The sequence below is a fragment of the Lissotriton vulgaris genome, chromosome 1_1 (assembly GCF_964263255.1).
Source record: "Lissotriton vulgaris chromosome 1_1, aLisVul1.2, whole genome shotgun sequence".
Taxonomy (NCBI): Eukaryota; Metazoa; Chordata; class Amphibia; order Caudata; family Salamandridae; genus Lissotriton; species Lissotriton vulgaris.
Genome location: NC_141685.1, coordinates 761,026,212 through 761,048,696, shown reverse-complemented (window position 1 = coordinate 761,048,696; position 22,485 = coordinate 761,026,212). Strand labels below are relative to the sequence as shown.

At 47.3% G+C, this 22,485-nt stretch overlaps 1 protein-coding gene across 4 annotated transcripts in view; it reads right to left on the bottom strand.

Moving 5' to 3' along the window:
- The window catches only part of SMG7 (SMG7 nonsense mediated mRNA decay factor), a 582,851-nt gene extending 568,216 nt beyond the window's left edge, over positions 1-14,635 (bottom strand). For all 4 annotated transcript variants that reach the window (XM_086955704.1, XM_086955713.1, XM_086955721.1 and 1 more), the window contains exon 1: positions 14,318-14,635. In XM_086955704.1, coding sequence (XP_086811830.1) covers positions 14,318-14,346 — 29 coding nt within the window. In that variant the 5' untranslated portion in view covers positions 14,347-14,635. The remainder of the gene's footprint in view (positions 1-14,317) is intronic.
- Between the last annotated feature and the right edge of the window lie 7,850 nt (positions 14,636-22,485).

The window sequence follows — 22,485 nt, the reverse complement described above, 5'->3', positions numbered from 1 at the left end:
CTTAAGCAGGACATAGATATTACATTCATCACAGAGACATGGCTCAATGACCTCTCCACACCATGCTTAGACATGCTTGTGCCCCCAGGTTTTTCCACTATCAACAAAGATAGAAAAGACCAACGAGGGGGAGAAGTAGCTATCATACACAGAGACAACATCGCCATCATGGAATTTGACTCTTGCAAATACAATACCTTTGAATGTCTTACCGAAAATATCAAGACTAAGGACAATGGAACATTCCTCTGCCACCTTCTTTACCACCCGCCAGGCAACACCTCAGCATTCAGGGAGCATCTGTCCGACCCGATTGCACACTAGGCACTCGGGGACGCTAACAATCTAATTCTTGGTGACCTAAACCTTCAACGGAATGTATAGAATAAACCGTTAATTCAAACGATATCCAACCTTCTCAGTGACAATAACTTATCCCAGCACTGCTCAGAGGAAACTCACACTAAAGGAGAAACCTTGGGTGCCATTATCGCTCAGCATGACACAATTACCATTGACCACATACTCCCTGTTGACGGGTCGGACCATCACACGTTTCCATGTCAACCAAAAATTGCTTTGTCGCCCGTACAAGACCCCCCAAATGGGCCAGAAACCTCACCCAGATCCCCCTCGTCGCCTTTGAAGAAAGGATAAACTTGCTCCACCCCAGCACCAACAACCATCTCACCACAACCGAACTCACCTCGCTCTATAATGCAAATATGAGGACCATGCTTGACCAACTAGCCCCCTTGAAACTAAAAAATAGCCGAGCCACTCCATACACATCATGGTTCAACACTGACACCAACTCCGAAAGGAGACAACTAAGAGCCACAGAAAGACGCTGGAGGAATAATCCTTCAACTACCCTCCGCGAACAACTCAGAACAGCCCGCAGGAAGTATAACAATCATATCAAGATCAAAAAATCCATGTTTTTTCGCTCCACGCTGGACAGTGCAAAAAATGGACCCAAGGAGCTCTATGACATTATCAGACAACAAACCTCCAAGCCTGCGACATCCTCAATACAGGCGTCCAAAGAACTTTGCGACAACTTTGCCAATTTCCCTCATGACAAGATCACCAAGATCGAACGCTCACTGGACACCAACAGCACCCCCTCCAACAAAGAGCAGCATGGCGCCGGCGCTTGATAATGCCCCCATAACAAATCATGGCTAATATTCCACCTCAAGAAGCAGAAATAGTCAAACTTGTCTCAACCTCCAAACCCTCTTCTCACGCCCTGGACCCTATACCCCTCCCCCCACCCCCCCAAACTGACCAAAAAAAAACCTCTCCCTAGCACCGCACTGGTGCACGATCATAAACGGCTCATTGAAAAACGGAGTTGTGCCAGAATGCTTTAAAGTAGGGCAAGTCACGCCACTGCTGAAAAAACCAGGCCTTGGCATAAAGGAGTTGAACAACTTTAGACCAGTCTCCAACCTTCCTCTTCTGTCCAAAATCCTAGAAAGATGTGTACTCCAACAACTAACCCAACACCTGGACAACATCGACCTCCTTGACTCCCATCAATGTGGCTTTAGATAATGATGCAGCACTGAAACCGCAATCCTCAACATCGACGATATCCATAAATCATTAGACTCAGATCATTGCTGCCTCCTCATCCTCCTAGACCCATCAGCAGCTTTCGACAAGGTAGACCGCACACATCTCATTAAGGCTCTCCAAAAACGAGCCAGACGTGACGAGGTGGTCCTCGAATGTTTCTCATCCTTCTAACACAACCCCACCCAAAGAATCAATATCAAAAACTTTGCATCCGATTTGCATCCAGTCAACAAGGAAGTCCCGCATGGTTCAGTGCTCTCCCCACAACATCTACATTGAACCCCTCACCAAACCACTCAAAAATGTCAAAATCTGCTTCCATCTTTATGCAGACGATACGCAGATCTACCTGTAATCCTTCTCCATCAAGGACATCCAAAGACTCAAACGACATACTGAGAAACATCCAACAATGGCTGTCTAGCAACCACCTTAAACTAAATCCAGATAAAACTGAAGTTCTCCTCATCTCAAACAAAGAGGAGAACCCCCAAATTGCTGAATAGCTAAAAGCTATTGATGCACTCAATGGGAACCTCACCCTGGCCGACTGTCAAATCATGCTAGACCCGAAACTGGACATGACCTCTCACATTAAGAACTCAGCCAAGAGCGCCTTCCTAAACCTAAAACTAATGAACAAAATAAAATCTTTCATCCTGCCCAATGATCTCAAACAGGCCACCCAAGCACTGGTGTTGTCAAGACTAGACTATGGAAATGCAGTCCTCTCAGGAGTAGCAAAATCACATCTTACTCCCCTCAAAACAACGCAGCAGCCAGAAAGGTCACAGAATCAAGACATTTTATCACATTTCTCCGGCACTCAGAGAACTTAAATTGCTCCCAGTGGAAATGCGGGCAAGCTTCAGAACAGCCTTCCTCACACACAAAGCCCTGCACACCGCCAAACCTGAGTATTTGGCGGCCAAACTCAAATAAGCCAGTCAGACCAGGAACCTCAGAAGCTCAAACTCTCATTCTACTCATTCCGCTGAAAACTCGAAAACAAAAAACTGCAGCTCGATCCTTCGCCGGGAGCGCGCCCAAAATCTGGAACTCTATTACCCCCCACATCAGAACTATTACCTCTTTTGCAAAATTAATAAAACAGCTCAAAGTCCTGATCCTGGACCGCTCCCTTGGGAACGGATGGGTTCAGCAAGAGTGTGGAAACAGTCACCTCTCACAGCTGCGACTATGTCCACAAGCCACATTACCGGACTTGCCGCCAATCGACCTACACTATTCTGTATTTTGGGAATCTCTGCATTGTAACTGTTATAAAGAGCTCCGATACCCTCGGGTCAGGCAAGCGCTATATAAAACTCCTTAAATAAAAATAAAAAAATAAACATAGCCGAGCTTTTAGAATGAATAGTCTGAAAAAATACTAATATACAAATCGACATTGTGAACCCCAAAACTGGGGCAATTATGGCTTTGGATATCTATGCATCCTCTCAGTATCAAGAAGGTAAAAAAAACACACCATCAGGAAAACATCACCATCTACAACCAACTAATGCACATTTCTGAAGCCTCACAAAAAAACCATCCAGCTTCGGCAACTGCAAAGAAAATTAGACAACTGTAAAGCCAAAAAGACTACTACATCAAGACCATATACATCAAAACAGGAACAGCACCTTTTGGGACACAAACTCTGCAAATACACTGTCCAACGTTTAATTTCACATACCCAAACAAAAATGCAAAGGATCAATTACTTTGTTGGTAAAAATAAACACCTACTTTTCCACCCTGGTGATTCCTCACCCCACTTTCCCCATCACAGCATTCCTTGCCCGTGGGCTAGCAGCTTATGACCATCACAATTTCCTCTCATAAATCCCTCTCTGGCAACTGTGCCGCATAAACAACTACTCAATACCAAGCGAGGCCTTCCTATATTGCATGAACACTAAAACACAATCTTGTGGCAGTCACAAATCTCACATGCGCTCAAACCCTTTATTTAGCCCAAAATGATTTTCTCTCCGACTTTACTTCCAACTTTTGCTTACCATCATCATTCTGCCATCAGAAGAACCAAAATATGCATTTTAAACCAGGTGGGTAAAGGCAACAGCTACTTAAAAAAAACATTTTCTCATCAAAAACACAATTTCAAGAATGTGTTACTAATTTTCTTTTTTGTATTACAGTCCATCATATTTTAATTCAACAAGCAATTGTTATCTCTGTATTGAAAAGCACAGAGACGACAACCTCGATTCATTTTTCAGGCCACCACAAGGCATGCACGGTCAACCCTCAAACGGTCACCAACTGATTTCCATATCCTGACTAACAGACAATCCATCTGGAGGAACTCCCGTAGCTTTCTCTGCAATTAAGGTGCCTTCCATGGTTCAATTTTTGCCTCAATTATTTTCACGAATTGAACAGAGCGTTGTGGTTCTTCTAATCGACTAAGACATGGGACTACATTGGCAGTCAGGAGTCTAGCATCTAGCCGACAAGGTAGTGTAGGCATCCACCACACAGCAATATAAACTAATACACTACATAGTCACCCTCCAGTCTTCAAAGTCTATAGTGGGTCACAGTCCAATCGGGTTCACTCTCATAAGTGGGGAACCAATCCAAAACTGAAGCTTGGAACAACGCTCCCCAATTATTTTTCCAACTCCATCAGAATGCTTAGTACAAGTCCAGCACTGAACCAAATCTTTCTTCCAATTAACACCTTCCACTCCACACAGAGTGCTCCTGGCCTTTAACAAACGGTGCAACACCCTGCTTGGACACCCCAGACTGCATACACCTGAAGGTTGCTTCCCACTGTGCCACACATCACTAACAAATAGGACTGCCATCCATGCCTCTCAAATTCAGAATTGCCTTGTGTTAAGTTTAAAAACACTGCTCATCCTGTAGAAATCTATTAAGCCTGTGAACTGGACTAGAGCTAAAAACAAGCCTAAACTGGAGGAATTCATCCAATCCGTAGCAGCAGGAAACTTATGAAAAAAACTGGTTATAAAATCACAGCATTTAGAACCATCTTCCCTACCCCCCAAAACTAGTCACCAAACATTGTATATATGTTAAACATTTCTTGCAGGCATTCATATTATCAAGTTCAAAGTTTTGGCAAATGCCAATTTGTACTCCTGTAAATCACAGACGTCAAAACACAATCTATTTCTCATATATTGTTCATTGCTACACAAGGACAGAACTGCATCATTCAGATTTCCCCGACACAGTCTACATAAGTTACTGCTGTTGCATTTTCTAAACCATACTAACAAAGCAACCCCACACCCTTAGTGAGACCATACATCTGATATTCTTCAGCAGCATAACAGACTGGCTCTCCATCTGTTCCAGCTATTAAAATGCCAGAGTTTAAATTATTTCACTCAAAAGACATTTGGAAAAACCTTCTGAAGCATATACACCGTTTTGCAATCCTGCTTCAGCAGCAAGCACAAATCCTGTAAATCGTGAGTATGACAGTTACTAACAGGATCAAAAGGATTGTAAGCAAGAGGCATAATATGCTCTAGACAAGTTTTTATGCTATTATCGAAAGGACAGGTGCAAAACTAAGTTACTGCTTGTCTGAGCTCCTGGTTCACCTCTTTATGCCTAAAGGGAGAGTAATCCCACAGCACGAAACCAGGGCAGAGAAACTTGGAGCCCGAGATATCCATGGCACTCAATAGTGTACCAGAAAGGCTGTACCTATGCAGGTCTGGGTGTAGGTTTCTAGGTACAGTACGCATAAGCATTTACATGGTATACTCATATACTGGAATGGCAGGTCATCGATCTCTTGTGGCTTTCCAGTAGGATGAACCCATGGTTTGCACTACATGGTGGCCCAGAGGGGGAGGGTGCCCTTAGCACGCAACAAACAACCTTTTAGAACATACAAAGTGTGTGGGAGGGGGAGTGTGTGGGGGGGTAGTGTGTGGGGGGGGGGAGTGTGTGGGGGGGGGGAGTGTGTGGGGGGGGGGGGGGAGTGTGTGGGGGGGAGGGGAAGTGTGTGGGGGGGGGGGGAGTGTGTGGGGGGGGGGGGGGAGTGTGTGGGGGGGAGTGTGTGGGAGGGGAGTGTGTGGGGGGAGTGTGTGAGGGGGGAGTGTGTGAGGGGGGAGTGTGTGAGGGGGGGAGTGTGTGAGGGGGGGAGTGTGTGAGGGGGGAGGGGGGAGGGGGGTGTGGGAGTGTGTGGGAGGGGGGAGTGTGAGGGGGAGTGTGTGGGGGGGACTGTGTGGGAGGGGGACTATGTGGGAGGGGGGAGTGTGTGGGAGGGGGGAGTGTGTGGGAGAGGGGAGTGTGTGGGAGAGGGGGGAGTGTGTGGGAGGGGGGAGTGTGTGGGAGAGGGGGGAGTGTGGGAGAGGGGAGAGTGGGAGAGGGGGGAGAGTGGGAGAGGGGGGAGTGTGGGAGAGGGGGGAGTGTGGGAGAGGGGGGAGTGTGGGAGAGGGGGGAGTGTGGGAGAGGGGGGGGTGTGGGGGAGTGTGGGGGAGGGCGGGAGAGGGGGGGTGGGGGAGGGTGGAGTGTGGGAAGAGTGTGTGGGAGGGGGGGTGGGAGGAGTGTGTGTGAGGGGGTGGGAGGAGTGTGTGTGGGAGGGGGGAGTGTGGGAGGGGGGGGAGTGTGTGGGAGGGGGAGTGTGTGGGAGGGAGTGTGTTGGGGGGGTGTGTTGGGGGGGGGGGAGTGTGTGGGAGGGGGGGGAGTGTGTGGGAGGGGGGGGGTGGGAGGGGGGGGAGTGTGTGGGAGGGGGGAGTGTGTGGGAGGGAGTGTGGGAGGGAGTGTGGGAGGGGGGGAGTGTGGGAGGGGGGGGGAGTGTGGGAGGGGGGGAGTGTGTGGGAAGGGGGAGTGTGTGGGAAGGGGGAGTGTGGGATGGAGTGTGTGGGAGGGAGTGTGTGGGAGGGGGGAGTGTGTGGGAGGGGGGAGTGTGTGGGAGGGGGGAGTGTGTGGGAGGGAGTGTGGGAGGGAGTGTGGAAGGGAGTGTGGGAGGGAGTGTGGGAGGGGGGGGAGTGTGGGAGGGGGGGGGGGAGTGTGGGAGGGGGGGAGTGTGTGGGAAGGGGGAGTGTGTGGGAAGGGGGAGTGTGTGGGAAGGGGGAGTGTGTGGGAAGGGGGAGTGTGGGAAGGGGGAGTGTGTGGGAGGGAGTGTGTGGGAGGGAGTGTGTGGGAGGGGGGAGTGTGTGGGAGGGGGAGTGTGGGAGGGGGGAGTGTGGGAGGGGGGAGTGTGGGAGGGGGGAGTGTGGGAGGGGGGAGTGTGGGAGGGGGGAGTGTGTGGGAGGGGGGAGTGTGTGGGAGGGGGGAGTGTGTGGGAGGGAGTGTGTGGGGGGGGGGGAGTGTGTGGGGGGGAGTGTGTGGGGGGGAGTGTGTGGGAGGGGGGGGGGGGGGAGTGTGGGGGGGGGAGTGTGGGAGGGGGGGGAGTGTGTGGGAAGGGGGAGTGTGTGGGAAGGGGGAGTGTGTGGGAAGGGGGAGTGTGTGGGAGGGGGGAGTGTGTGGGAGGGGGGAGTGTGTGGGAGGGGGGAGTGTGTGGGAGGGGGGAGTGTGTGGGAGGGGGGAGTGTGTGGGAGGGGGGAGTGTGTGGGAGGGGGGAGTGTGTGGGAGGGAGTGTGTGGGAGGGGGGAGTGTGTGGGAGGGAGTGTGTGGGTGGGGGGAGTGTGTGGGAGGGGGGAGTGTGTGGGAGGGGGGGGGGAGTGTGGGAGGGGGGGAGTGTGTGGGAAGGGGGAGTGTGTGGGAGGGGGGAGTGTGTGGGAGGGGGGAGTGTGTGGGAGGGGGGAGTGTGTGGGAGGGGGGAGTGTGTGGGAGGGGGGAGTGTGTGGGAGGGGGGAGTGTGTGGGAGGGGGGAGTGTGTGGGAGGGGGGAGTGTGTGGGAGGGGGGAGTGTGTGGGAGGGGGGAGTGTGTGGGAGGGGGGAGTGTGGGAGGGGGGAGTGTGGGAGGGGGGAGGAAGTGTGTGGGAGGGGGGGGAGTGTGTGGGAGGGGGGAGTGTGTGGGAGGGGGGAGTGTGTGGGAGGGGGGAGTGTGTGGGAGGGGGGAGTGTGTGGGAGGGGGGAGTGTGTGGGAGGGGGGAGTGTGTGGGAGGGGGGAGTGTGTGGGAGGGGGGAGTGTGTGAGAGGGGGGGAGTGTGTGGGAGGGGGGGAGTGTGTGGGAGGGGGGAGTGTGTTGGGGGAGTGTGTGGGAGGGGGGAGTGTGTGGGGGGGAGTGTGTGGGGGAGGGGGAGTGTGTGGGAGAGGGGGAGTGTGTGGGAGAGGGGGAGTGTGTGGGAGGGGGGAGTGTGTTGGGGGGAGTGTGTGGGAGGGGGGGGGGGAGTGTGTGGGAGGGGGGCGTGTGTGGGAGGGGGGCGTGTGTGGGAGGGGGGCGTGTGTGGGAGGGGGGCGTGTGTGGGAGGAGGGGGAGTGTGTGGGAGGAGGGGGAGTGTGTGGGAGGGGGGAGTGTGTTGGGGGGAGTGTGTGGGAGGGGGGGGGAGTGTGTGGGAGGGGGGCGTGTGTGGGAGGGGGGCGTGTGTGGGAGGGGGGCGTGTGTGGGAGGGGGGCGTGTGTGGGAGGGGGGCGTGTGTGGGAGGGGGGCGTGTGTGGGAGGGGGGCGTGTGTGGGAGGGGGGCGTGTGTGGGAGGGGGGCGTGTGTGGGAGGGGGGCGTGTGTGGGAGGGGGGCGTGTGTGGGAGGGGGGCGTGTGTGGGAGGGGGGCGTGTGTGGGAGGGGGGCGTATGTGGGAGGGGGGCGTGTGTGGGAGGGGGGCGTGTGTGGGAGGGGGGCGTGTGTGGGAGGGGGGCGTGTGTGGGAGGGGGGCGTGTGTGGGAGGGGGCGTGTGTGGGAGGGGGCGTGTGTGGGAGGGGGGCGTGTGTGGGAGGGGGGCGTGTGTGGGAGGGGGGCGTGTGTGGGAGGGGGGCGTGTGTGGGAGGGGGGCGTGTGTGGGAGGGGGGCGTGTGTGGGAAGGGGGCGTGTGTGGGAGGGGGGCGTGTGTGGGAGGGGGGCGTGTGTGGGAGGGGGGCGTGTGTGGGAGGGGGGGGGGGGGGGGGAGTGCAACTCTAGAACTTGGTTGGCTGTAATCGACTGGTTTTCATCTATCCTTCATTATGCATCATACTGCTCTCCACACTTTCCTTCATTCAAAATAATGCTAATCTCCTCCACACTTTCTTCCTCTTCCCTATATGCTCTCCCTTTGCATCTTTCTTCTGCCTCATTATATTCCACTCCTCACTATACTTCATTAACCCTCATGCTATTCTTCTAATCATTCTCCTTTACAAATATTAAACACAGCTCTTCTCCTACTAACGCTATGCTTTAAACTTCTACACAGCTAACAAAAACAATTCTAACAGCTTGCACCCACACATAACACAAACACTAATTAATGCAAAACTATAATACAATACCATTAGCAAAGCAAATGGCTTTAACTTAAACAAAGGTGGGACCTGTTGCATTCCCAAAACTTGTTGAGAAAGGTAACAATCTCAATAACTTGATTGTGGTGATATAGATGGTTACATGAAGGTGTGGAAGGGACACGGGTGAGTGGATGTTGACCCTAAGAATGACACTTGTTGGTTGAGGGTATGATGTATTTGTGCCACTACCGTAATTTTATATGGGCATGTCTTAGTTAAGGATATTGTCTTTATTGGTGTCTTTTTGCGTTGTTTAAAGATGTTATTTATATATATTTGTTTGTTTAAGATGTTATGTTAAAATGTTCGTATAGATATTCGTTTGGGAGGAGCAAAGCCCAATAAAGACAGTGAAACATGCCGACAGTTTTGACAAACAACCCACAGTGCTTGGACAATTAGAATAGGTCATTGTTCATATCCAAATATACCCAATGACACACTTGGTGGGAGTGCAATTCTTCTGAAAAAAAATTTTTTTATAGATTTTTTTTTCTCCTTGTTTTCAACTATATGTATTGTTTTTATTTACATGTGTTGTATTGTTGATTGTAATATTTATGTTGCATATTAAGGTACACTGTTTGGTTTCTCCATATTATTTTTATAGATTGATTTACAAAATATTTATTATCAAATTGCTTATATGCGTTATCATATGGTCCCGTGATCGCAAATTTGGTTGGAGTGGAAATTGGATGCAAGTACATGGTTTCTTTAAGGTCTTCTAATGGGTATCTTCTGGTAATTTGTGCATCAGAGTGAGGCAAATAGTTCTCCCGATGTGCAGTGAAATTTAAAAAAGCTACAAACAAAGTATATATTTTACGAGAAAAAAAAAGCAAGTGAAAAAAATAAATAGTATGTATGGGGTTTTCCACACTTCTGTTCAAATGTGCCACATACACTTATGGTGCAAAGACAGCATCATCATCCAAATACTCCATTTACTGCTATAAAGTTTTACCATCTCCCGCCCATAATAGATTTTAACTCCTAAAGTAGGCATATGCTCCTTCTCCCTCTCCTCTCCTAAAAATGTGCACTATCAGTCATGTGAAAGATGTAACGGCCTATTCCTAAGCACATAGAGGACATATTCAAAAAGTTTAATGAAGACGAAACGTGGTTTGACAACTGATTCTGAGCCACTTCATTCCTCCAATGGTCTCTAACATAACAGAGGGGGGCAACACAATGGTACTCTATCAATGTCAAGCATTGGTTATGGCTACATCGGGTATTATAATTACATATGAAGGACACTGCATTTAACAACATCTATAAAGATTATGTACAAAAACAAACAAGAAACAAAGCTTTACTTGGCGACAGAGTTCCTTTGTTATTCACTGTTCAAACTGGCAGAAATTGCCTATGGTGCTAATGAAGGGCTCAGTATCATGCTCTTTGCCTTCAAAAAGTAAAAAGCATCCTACAAACAGCAAACCAAGGCGGTTCACTGAATTTCAGCACAATGTGCCCCTGGAGTTTGAGCAACATCACGCTTCTGTAAGTACCCTGTCTGGGACTCTGTCTGAACCCATGATGTTTAACTGCACGTGGAGCCTTCGGCTCCGTTAATGGTTGTTAGCTCACTCGATTCCGCACTTTTTCATTATTTGTAGTTGCACGAGTGATGCTTATTCATTCTTTCTGCACTAGCCTTGCGTATATTCATCCGTTTCACTTCAGAGTACACCACTCAACATGCGGTGATATCCTTTTTGTGCTTTATACATCGCATGATTCTGACTATATTTTATTTTGTTCACCTTTATTTATCACGCATGATTTGGATTTGCGGTGCAGGTTAGGGTTTCTATTTTGGCTGCTCATTTTTCACCGTCACTCCCCTTTGGTGACACAGGAGTACCACGTATATTTTGTTCGCCTGTTAACAGATAGACATGTTGTTGATTTGTTTTATTTGGATTTTTTCGTAGAGTAATCCCCTGAAGAAGGGCGTGGCCCGAAATGCATCGCGATGTGTGATCATTTGTTTAAAAAACTTTTCCAATGATGGAGACATGTTATTGAATACCTTCCTTCCAATGAGTTATGAATCATCAACTTTAACATCAGTTTAATAAATTTTGAATGCTGGAAGAACAGTTTGGTGCTTTTTGCCATTAACCTTTGGCCAACCGATTGTGTTATGGAATAAGACCTGTTGGTCCCCGCCGTTGTGCTCAGAGGTGCTCTCTCCCAGTTGAGGGAGCATTGTATTAGTTCCTTTGGATTTTGCACTGCATGGCCAGACAGTGTTTTCCTCTTGCAGCACACTACACCTCTTTACAACTCATCACCTTGTGAATAACCAGATGTGCGAGTTCCTCTCCGTTTTAGTTAACCTTATAATCCTTTTTCCGGCAACGAAACATCTTCTTCTGAAGAAGACAATAGACAAAGACCAACCCGCGATACATCTAATGTGGAACCACAGACATCGAGTACCTCCACTGATCCCGCGGTTCATTTTTTAGAATCGGGCCAAGATCAACAAAAAGATACCGGGGGGGGAAAACCCGCCGAGGAATTCGAAAAAACTCCACCAGCAACAAAAGCAAAGAAGACAAACAGAAGACGATGAACTTAGAAGAAAATCTTGTCATCAACATCTCCTCTATCGCATTATCAACTGAAGAGATCAATACCTTACAAAAGGGACAATCATTTGTGCCTACTACACGAACTAATACCTTGGAGCTAGAAGTCAGTGCCTTCAAATTGGTACGGAATATCCGTCTCAGACATTATTTCCAGAACATCTGCCCTACACCTTTACAAGAAGAAGATATGCTTCGAGGACTTCGCCCACACAGTACTTTTTGGCACCCCAAAGCCACAAGATTATTGACTCTTTTGAGAACTTGATCAAACAGGAGATTTTGAATTTACCGTTCCAACAACCCATGAAACATGGGAATTTGACTAAGAAGGAGAGAAACACCTTACAAAAACTAGCTGACAATCCCACCATTACTTGTCAGAATGCGGATAAAGGCGGTGCCCTGGTGATCATGGATACCACCTTCTACGAACAACAGATTGAGGCTCATATCATGGACACTAACACCTATGATGTCCTTCCGGGGGACCCCACCTTGGAGTTTTCCAATAATTTGATTCAAATCATCAATTTGGCGTTTGACAACGGCACCATTAATGACAAAACCAGAAGATTCTTGACTCCGATCAACCCGAAACCGCCTGTGTTTTATATGCTACCCAAGATGCATAAACACCCCACTAAACCTCCTTTTCGTCCTATCGTATCCACCAGAGGAAGTATCCACGAGAATGTGGGCAAATTTCTAGATAAATATTTTCAACCTTTCGTTCTCAAAACTGAGTCACACGTTCGTGACACCACAGACTTTTTATTGAAGCTTGAACCTATCATGAATGAACTGAAAAATACAGAACTCATCATGTGCACAGTGGACGTGTGTTCACTCTATACCTCCATTCCCCATGATGGAGGAATGGAAGCTATTGAACAAGTGTTAGCTTCATCTGTGTACCTTGACCGACTGGAATGTACCCTGGCAAACCGCAGTGCGTTCACTTCTAGGGCAGGAGATGGCAGTGGGATTCTTCGAGGATGATCGTGTAGCTTCAACTCAATGGTGATACTGCAAGGTGTGACTCACTTAGTACCGCTGAATTGAGCTGTAAGACCTGTAATTTATTTGGCAGCAAGAGAACAAGTTCCTATCACCATAAGTCAACCTCCTACTCTGTTTTGCCTCTGCTATCCATTGTCTTCTTCCTTCAGCTTCTAAAGTCAAACTGGCTAATAACGTATCGTTTTTTTCAGTTCTGCTACTCTCTGCAGTCATTCAGCCTCTGCTACCATGAATGTATACCCTTCTTTGATCAATCTCACCATCTCCACATGTATCAAAAATCTCGCTTCACCCTCAATGTTTCCTCTAGCTACTCCCACAAATAAACAGGTTACTCACAGAGAGATGATAAAACACATTTACCTTTAGCAAATAGCCATAATATAAGTGGGGGGGGAAGAAATTGCGCCGTTTGTGTGCCCAGATTCATACATTAGTATTGAGCAAACTAGTTTAGGGTTTGGACAATGACGCAGTTAATCATTTATCACCCTCTACTCCTAGGAATTATCGTGCCATTGAGAAATATACGTGTAAGGGGGGGGGGGAAGATAAAGAAAGCTGGGGCAACAGAGGAACAGATGCACGCACATCTTTTAAAGGTAGTGTGCACATGTGGGAGAAGGAATCTAGTGTGGGTGAATACTAGACAGACAACTGGCGGCAACAGGGGGGTGGTCTAACAACGTAAAACGAGTATTATGCTAGGCATCAATATTGAAAAGTAAACCTCGCATCACATTAAAACAAAGTTTAACACTAAACATTCATTTAGACAATAACATATGCAGATTTTCGTAGTTTAAAGATTTAATTCAGCTGTATTTATCCATCACAGACTTTGAATAGTTCACAAATCGTGTTCCTTGTACTTTTTCATGGTCAATGGGTTACAGAATAAAAGTTGACCGCGTTAGTATCTCGAGCAGACATGGGTTCCACGTTGGATATGCCGAGTAAAGACATCAAATACGAATATCTAATTGACGTAGGGCAAGAAATTCAGTCTTGGACTCGAGGTTGTTTGCATAGGCTTAAACAATCCGAGTACACAATTGACTTGCCAGCTTCACCAGCTCGGACGCCACCTCACATCTTTTCAACAAGTCTGCTGACAGCCAGACTCGCTCAATCTGCCAGCCTTTCTGACAAGCTAGGCATCAGGCCACAGGAAGCCAGAGGACCCTGTCCTTGCTGTCGCAGCCGGAGTCCTCGACCACACTCTTTCCCAGTTTCAATGGACCACCACCTCTCATGCAGCCCCCAGCAGAACCCCTTCGTCTAGAACAGATGATCACATGGTTCAAGTGGGCTTTCATCTACACTCCTTGGCTCACATTTACCCATTCTCCCCGATGTGCTCTCACCAAGCGCGCACTACCTTTAAACTAGCAACCATATACCAGACTGACAACCTAGCCCCCCACCTCACATTCCCACTAGAACTCTAAAGCACCCAATGCCTCTCCTTAGGTACACAGCCCCCTTAGATTTGTGTCAGTAAGAGTACCGCGATCTTATCTTTCTGGACCATCATTTGGCACTTCACGTCTAATACAAAGAGTTCTCGCCCACAAGGTCTTCAGCACCTGCCGTAGGCCTGCAGGTACCCTCTTATGCCTTCCCAGTGTCAGGATGTTGATTTTGTGCCCCGCCATACACACCTCCACTAACACAATTATATTTACTAACATGGACTTCAAGAATTACTTACCGGAGATACTGTGCGCACAGCAGGCTCATCCTCCTGTGGGCTACGGACTCCGCTCAGCTACGGAGCGGTGCGGCCTCCACCGCCGCAGCCGCCATCTTCCCTCCGTGTACGCCGCTCTAGCTGCCCCTGATTCTCTATGGTCTACTGCTGCCTCCGGCAAGCGCGATTTCCCCGCCCCCCCCAGCGCGCCCCCGGCACTTCCGGTCTGGTGCGGACCGTCTGCTCCCTTAACCCCTTTCCCCGGTTGCTGTAACTCTGGCTCCCTGTGCCACCAGCAGCGCGCATGCGCACGCTCCCGCGCACCTAGGTCTTGACGTCACGTGACGGCTCCTCCTACTCCCCATGCTAAAGCATGAGGAAGGAGGAGGGGCACGAGCGGACAATGTGATTGGCTGTTTGGCTGCTATGGCGACAGATGGTCGCCGACTGCTATCTCCCCTGGCAACCGACTGCTAGGCCTTGGAAGGTACACCTGGCGTGAGCCACAGGAGAGTACCTAAAGGCTCCATGGGGAACAAGGCCGCCGCCTTACCTATAGTATTGGGATAATAAAGTGTTCATGGTCAAGGGTAAGGGTGTTACGGAGACCGACCCTGCTGTAACGCAGAGGGCTGCTAACTCTGCACGGGGGGGGGGGGGGGTAGTCAATCCGTGGACAACGAACAATCTGTGTGTGGGTTGTGGGCTGAGAGGTTTAGTTTTTTTAAAAAAATTATTTCATTTAATGCATTTTTATAAAGCGCGGACTTTATCCGAAGGTGTCAGAGCACTGTACAATAGAGGTAGGAGTGGGATGTCGTGGAAGGGAGACGCGCTAAGCACCATACTAAGCAGGGAGAGTCACACTCCAGGATGAATCACTGTAGGTAAAAGAAAGCTAAGGCACGAATCATGTTAGGGATGGAGAACACAGGCATGTGTCATGGGGAAGGCAGCAGAGCCCAGGTATGATTCACGGTAAAGGAAGGAGAGGCCAGACACAAGTCATGATGAGTCATGACAAAATTGTTTGGTTCCCAAACAACCTGCCTTTCAGTCTACTGGATCTCTTGTTGTGGAGTATGGCGGAGCTCTCTGGCCAAACAGGGTCAGGCTGGCCTATCAGGTACTCAGGCAGTGCCAGATGGGCTGGCCTGAAAGTCCGTGTATGGGCTAGTTTTTTGACTGTTTATGGGGATGATTTTTACTGTTAATTTCACTGATATTAAAACAAACCTTGCCTTGAACTAGCGCAAATCCATGCACTCTTCCATACATTCCCAAAGACGTATACGTGTGTCTTTATACATTAAAAACTGCCCACATTCGCAAACATGGGCACCTTTTTTAGCTGTCTGAGTTACAAGCGAGGCTCAGCCATGGCTTAAGTGGGATGAAAAAACTAGGGGGGGCTCTCAAAGGGGCGTGGCCAAAGTACTTATGGGCGTGGCTTAAATACACCATCTAAAAATCTGTTCTTAGCACAGTGTGCCGCCCGATTTGTTTTTTGATATGTATGTAATTACGTCCAGCTATATGATACAAGTAACATCATACCTACAACAAGTTAGGACTATTGGTTTTCAATGGTTGTTAGTTGCTTAAAATAAATAAGCAGCAAGTATGGCTTGTATAGAATATTGAACAATTCAATTGAATTGTTATGTTAATAACAATTTCTTGAGCGCACATACACCCTTGGGTTTCTTGGCGCTATAGAATCAAGACAAACAACACAACTCTTAAGCGTAAGCCTTTTGGAACAGCCACTTATTGTATATTGGATTTATCTAGCGCTTATCACCCAGGGGTCTCTAAGCGCTTGCCTTGGGAACCTGCCCTGGCTTTTCCCTGTGAGATAGTGTAAAGAATGGATAATGGGGTTCTCTAATTTATATCCTAAACTAAAATAAAGATCAACATACGACCTTGGCTTCCTGGATTATCCATTCTTTACAGATAGACCCTACTGGGCATCCCCAAGGTGAAAGCCAGGCATCCTGCTGGGGGGGGCATTTTGGAGATTAAGCAAGCTTAATGCCCAGAGTTGCAGAGTGTGAACCCATGATTAGGTCAGGCACAGAAGCGAGAATTATCGAGTCCGTGGACATTTGTGCTCCAGTCCCTGCCACGTCGGGAATTGAACCCTGGTCCCGGGTCTGACCTCTGCTTCAGCGCTACCTCCCAGACAGCGCTAGCACTGCAAAGAACCCTCGGACCCAAAGCTGACCCGGACATTTAGCTGGGGCTGGAGTAGTAACCAGCAGAGCCAGCAGAGCCAGCAGGGAAACAGGGAAACAGGGAAATAGGAGCCCACAACTCTGTAAGGGAGGAGTCCTAAAGGCAGTAAGGCAGCAAGGAAGAATAAAGTAACTAAAAACACAGGTTCAATAAGCCAGGAGCTACTGTGAACCAGGAGGTCCATTAAAAAACGTCAGAAAGGGCAAGTGTAGCAAGAACAGCGGAAGGAGAGCAGGCGGAAGGCATCTAGGCAGAACAGAGGTAAGTGATTAACGTGAATTAGAGAAACTTAATAATTAAGTGTAACACCTTCATTTACACAACAGCTCTTGTACCCAGCAATGGTCCCCAAAAGAGGGGCGAACTTACGTACAGGGGACGAACAAGGGAGGAGTAAAATAACGGAGGGCTCAAAATCTTTGGAAGAGAGCCAAGAAAGTCAAGCATCATCCCCGGACAATAGTAAGGGTAAAAGAAAGAAAAGAAAAGTTAAAAAAGTAGCGAAAAATGCACAGAAGGCAAAAAGAGGTGGCAATCAAACGAATAACAAACAGAAAGAGAACACGGGAGTGACAAAGTCCATAAAGGAGTTTGTGGGGAAACACTATAAATCATTGAACCCAGCGATTACATCAGAAATAGATGAAGAAATAGTGGAAATTGTCGGGGAAATTGATGGAAACCCCGGCAAACCGGACGAAAGTCGAAGACAGCTAGAAAAGGGAGGAAACCACAAAGAGGCGAGCATGGACAGCAAAGAGGAGGGGGAGAACCACATCACTATAAATCTAACTCTTCAAAGCTTAAATGACCAAATCTCGGCGCCTCGACTATCATCATCTCCCAAACTGTTCTCTCAGCTGTCACTAAGAAACGAAGACCCTAGGGGAAATGAAGAGCAGAACCAGAGCGCTATCTGGGGAGGCGCGCCAGATCAATTCCAGCAGCTCTACCAACTGCAAAAATCATCAATGCATCACGAGAGCAAAAGGTCTGGCAACCCAGTAAATCCTGCCAGAAACACAATACAGGATTCAGCGATCTCGGAAACGCCTACGTCCTCGCTGATAGAGGTAATCTTGTTACTCCAGAAGGCATTACAAGGAATCCTGGAAGTGAGTCTCTCAAATAACGGTCTGATGAAAGCTCAAAAACAACACCTAAAGAAAATAGAAGAAGAACTAGGAGAAATAAAGAGCAAAATGCCATTTAAGGAAGTGTCTATGAATTTAACCCCGGCAAGTGAGAAAAGTGACATGGTAATCATAGAAGAAGAAAGTAGTGTATCCCTGGGAAGTGACCCCCAACACGCAAAACTATCAGCAAAGGAGGCAGACGAGTCTGCAGACAATGTATATATATCAAGAAGACCTATGTTGATAAAAAGGCGCGGGGGGTATGTCACACGTGGGACCACGACCAGGTCTGGAAAAAACAGGAAATTGAACCAAGTAGGGAAGAAAAAAGGGAAGGAAACAGTGTCGGGAGTGATACAGTCAGGCCTGAATGCATCAGCACCAACCTTTACAACAATGAGACCCACGCAAGTAGAAACAAAAGACCCAAAGTCCCCAAGGACCCAGAGGGTACAAAGGAAATCGCTGAGACTCAAGGAGGCAATTGAGACCATCCCTTCCTTCCGTACGACGAAACAGAAAGTAAGGTATAGGGATGAACAAGTTATAGTTCAAAGGACAGTAAGACCTCAGGTACATGAAGACCCCAATGAGAGAAGGAACGGACGGCAAACGGGGAGACCAATCGACTCTCAGCAGGCGCTGGTAACAAACACGTATCTATCTGAGAGGGATAAGAACAATTGGCTATTTCTAGACCCAATACCTCCCGGGAGGAAAGAGAAGCCGACAGGAAATCCAGGTCCCCTAAATAGGGCACGGATTCTGGCCGCATTTCAAAAATGCGACAGCTTGAGAGGGATTGGTACTAAAGATCTACAGCATGTTGGTTTTTTAGAAAACAGGTATGGAAAGGAGATAACAAAAATTACCCTCCACTCAGGCCTAGTAAAAAGGGCAATCCTGAAAGCCTCAATGGAGATAACTCAACAGGGAATAAGGATTATCCCAGAGAGGGAAATAAAAACCTCCAATGATAAAAACTTCCTAAATCACCATGCCGGGCTCCAGAAGAGGCAAGTAATCCTCTGTAGAGAAACGGAGAAGGATCTAAGCCGCCTGAATGTCGTAATAAATAACACAAGGAACGACGCCTCATGGGGCAATTGGTCGACCCATAGTAATCCTATGGAAGAAGGCAACCCAAGTAATCTTTTGGATATGGAGGAAGAAGGCGATTTAAGTGACGTTGAATAGGATGGAGGGGGGTCGCAAGATTTAGGTCTCTTAACCTGGAATATAAATGGGATAGGCAATGAGCAAAAATGTGAGTATATAAAGGAAGTTATAAATAAAGTAGACATTGCCTGCCTGCAAGAGACCTGGTTATGCGACAACACCCCTACATTTGACGGATATGCTCAGATACAGCAGTCAGCCATAAAGAAAAACCATGGACGACCCTCGGGGGGGCTGCTGACACTGATATCAACAAAAGCGATGAGGGACTTTAAATTGTTGAATACAAAATGCAAATGGGCACAAGCTTGCAGAATTGAACTCATGAAGGTGGATCGGAAATATAAAATGTTGATTTTAATGAATGTATACATGCAGTGGGATAACGGGAAGGAATATGAAAGGGAAATGAAGTACTTCAAAGAGGATGTAGACAGTTTTTTAGAAAAATATCCCGCAGAGTCAATAATGATAATGGGGGATTTTAACCATAAACTAAATCCAAAAAAAGCAGACCAATGGAATAGGGAACAGTTAGAGGTGTATGGAATAAACCCGGCTAAGTTTCCAGATGGGGAAATTTCGAAACAAGATCTTGATCTTGTTCACACCCTGGGAGGGAGAGGCTTTCATTGCGTAAATGGGAGAACGGAGACAGACTCCCCAGCAGGAAAGACATTCATCCCAGGGCAACAGAAATGCCCAATAGATTATATATTCCTGCAGGCCTGGAATTTCACCCAGATCAGGGAGTTTAGGTTAGAACAAAAAGCTGTGAGTGATCACAAACTCCTGTACATATCAATGACAGGGGGAAGTGAATTACAGAGAGAAAGGGTGATCACCCAGGAGGTTGAATATCCCAAACGGGTGACGACACGCCTAACTGAAGAATATATGGAAAAATTGAAGACCCTGCAAATTAAATTAGCACCGGAAAACTGTGAGAATAAGAAATTGGAATGGTTCATAGGGAAACTAGAAGAGGTGGTCCAATGCCTAAAGATAAAATTAAAAGGGAACCATCGCACAATGGCTAAACAAATAAATCAATGTAAATGGTTTTCAGTGGAGTGCCAAAATAAGAAAAAGGAGATACGCGCAACACAAAGAAGACAAAAAAAGAACTTTATATCTGAGAGACAGGCCCAGCTAGCCAAACTGAAAAAAGAATTTAAGATAATGGTAACTAACGCAAAAAGGGTTTATAAAGAAAAGTGTTGGCTAGAACTACTAGAAGCCAAAGAGGATAAAAACTTAAGACAATTTTGGAGACTAGTAAAGTCTGTAGCGGGAACACCAGATGGAGACCTGAACTGTGTGGTGAGTGAGGCTGCATGGGAAGGGTACATAGGGAAACTGTATGGGGCAAGGGCTTCTAGAGAGGAGGTGGAGCACAAAGTATGGCAAGAAATCTCAGAGGACCTATTACTACAATTTAATGAAGACTACGTCGAGCGCACAATAAGGGAACTAAAGCTAACTCGGGCAGCAGGTCCGGACAATTTGCCTGCAATAATTTTGAAATCCGAGGTAAAATGGTGGGCAAGATTTCTTGCCAAGATGTTCCAGGTAGTCCTAAAAGAAGGGGTAATGCCACCAACTGGGAAGGGGGCAATAATTAGGCCTATCCATAAGAAAGGGAGCAAGGAAGAGCCGCAAAATTACCGGCTAATCAATCTGCTAGATATAGGCGAGAAGGTGTTCTCTAAAATTTTGTTGAAACAATTGAATGTATGGGTAGATGAGTTTCAAATAATACCCACAGAACAGGGGGGATTTAGAGCAGGCCATTCTACAATAGACCACGGATTTGCACTATGGGCGATGGCAAAGAAGTCGACGGAACAGAACGGCAAATTATGCTGCTGTTTCGTCGACTTCAGAGCTGCCTTTGATTCAGTGGATCGGGCCTGCCTATGGGAGTTATTAGAGAGGCTGAAGATTCCCAATGATCTACTCACAATAATAAAAGAACTCCACAGGGAAAACTGGGGGCAAGTAATTAAGGATATGGTCGGATCCTTAACACCAAAAATACCCATAGAGAATGGATTAAGACAAGGCTGTGTGCTGGCCCCACAGCTCTTCTCAATCTTCCTGTCAGATCTCCCGGCACATTTAGAGGTGGAGGGCAGCGCCAGCCCCAAAATGGATGGCAATAAAATACCCTGCCTATTGTACGCAGACGATCTGGTGATAGTAGACCAGACCGAGAGGGGCCTACAAAGGAAGCTTAACGCCTTCAAAATATATTGTGACAAAAAATTTCTAACAATCAATTTAGATAAAACGAAAACCCTATGCTTCGGGAAAAAGATAAGTAAATTTTCCTGGTACATAGGCGACCTCAAACTAGAGATGGTTAATGAATATCGATATCTGGGTCTGTGGTTCGATAGAGTTTTAAATTGGAACTCCCATCTGGATACCCAAAAAGCTAAGGCTCTTTCCTCCATAGGTGGGTTAAAAAGGTTTAATGGGGTGTATGGAGAGATGTCACACCGTCCTATGCTGAGAGCCTTCGAAGCAATGATACCCCCTCAAATTTTATATGGCGCAGAGATCCTTTATTTGAGCGGTAAAGGGTCCTGGGACGCGATAGAGGGAAATTGCTTAAAAAGACTCTTATCCCTTCCTCGATCTTCGATGACACAAGCCATCAGGCTAGAAATAGCCTCAAAATCTTGGAAAATACAAACCCAGATGGCCGTAATTAGATTTTGGAAGAGATTGGAAGACCCCGAGAGCCAAAAAGTTGCATATTGGTGTCGCAATGAAATACTGAGAAGTGAGTTAAAATGGGCAAAAGTCTGCAGGGACAAATTGAAAGGAATCTGCAACTCACTAGAGATTGATTGGGACCAGGAAACGTTGCAGGTAATAAGTACCAAAGGGGAGCTGAAACAAAGGGGGAGGGAAGTTTCTAAAGCAATTGATTTAAGCTATTTAACAAATAAAAAATCAGTGGCGCATATGCTAAAGGCTTGGCCCAACGGAAACTGGTTCCCCTACCTCGATAGACTACCTAACCGCGGATTTAGGCAAGAGATCCTGAGGTGTCGAATTGGGATTAACCCATGGATAATAAACAAAGAGCTCAAAGTCACATTCTTAGATCAAGAAGGCCGATGCAAGTGTAACCTGAGAACTAAGTGTGACTGGCTGCACATTCTGTTGGACTGCCTGTTTCTCCTTGAACAGAGAAAACTATGGCTGCGCCCAGTTTTCCTAAAATACGGAACTAAAACAAGGACGCAGGCAGCCAGTCTCCTAACAGAAGTACCCTCCATTGACATTGCAATTGCCCTAGGGAAATTTCTAAAGGTGACCCAGAGGTACTGAGAACCCAGGGAAAAATGTAGCTCTGCATGAAGTTTTATTGACCGAAACTGTTAGGATGGTGAGAAAAGTGAATAGGATTTAAAAAATTTTATAACATGTTTTAAAGCATTTGTAACTTTTAGAGGTGACTAGTATTTTGTAACTGGACTCTGTATTTTTGGAATTGTAATGTAGAATTGTTTTAAAGAATAACTTTTTAAAAATAAGAATAGGTTTTACTGTATACATTCCTCTTAGTGTGTTATGCTCACCGCTTGTTTGTTTAAAGACTACGGTCATAATAAACAT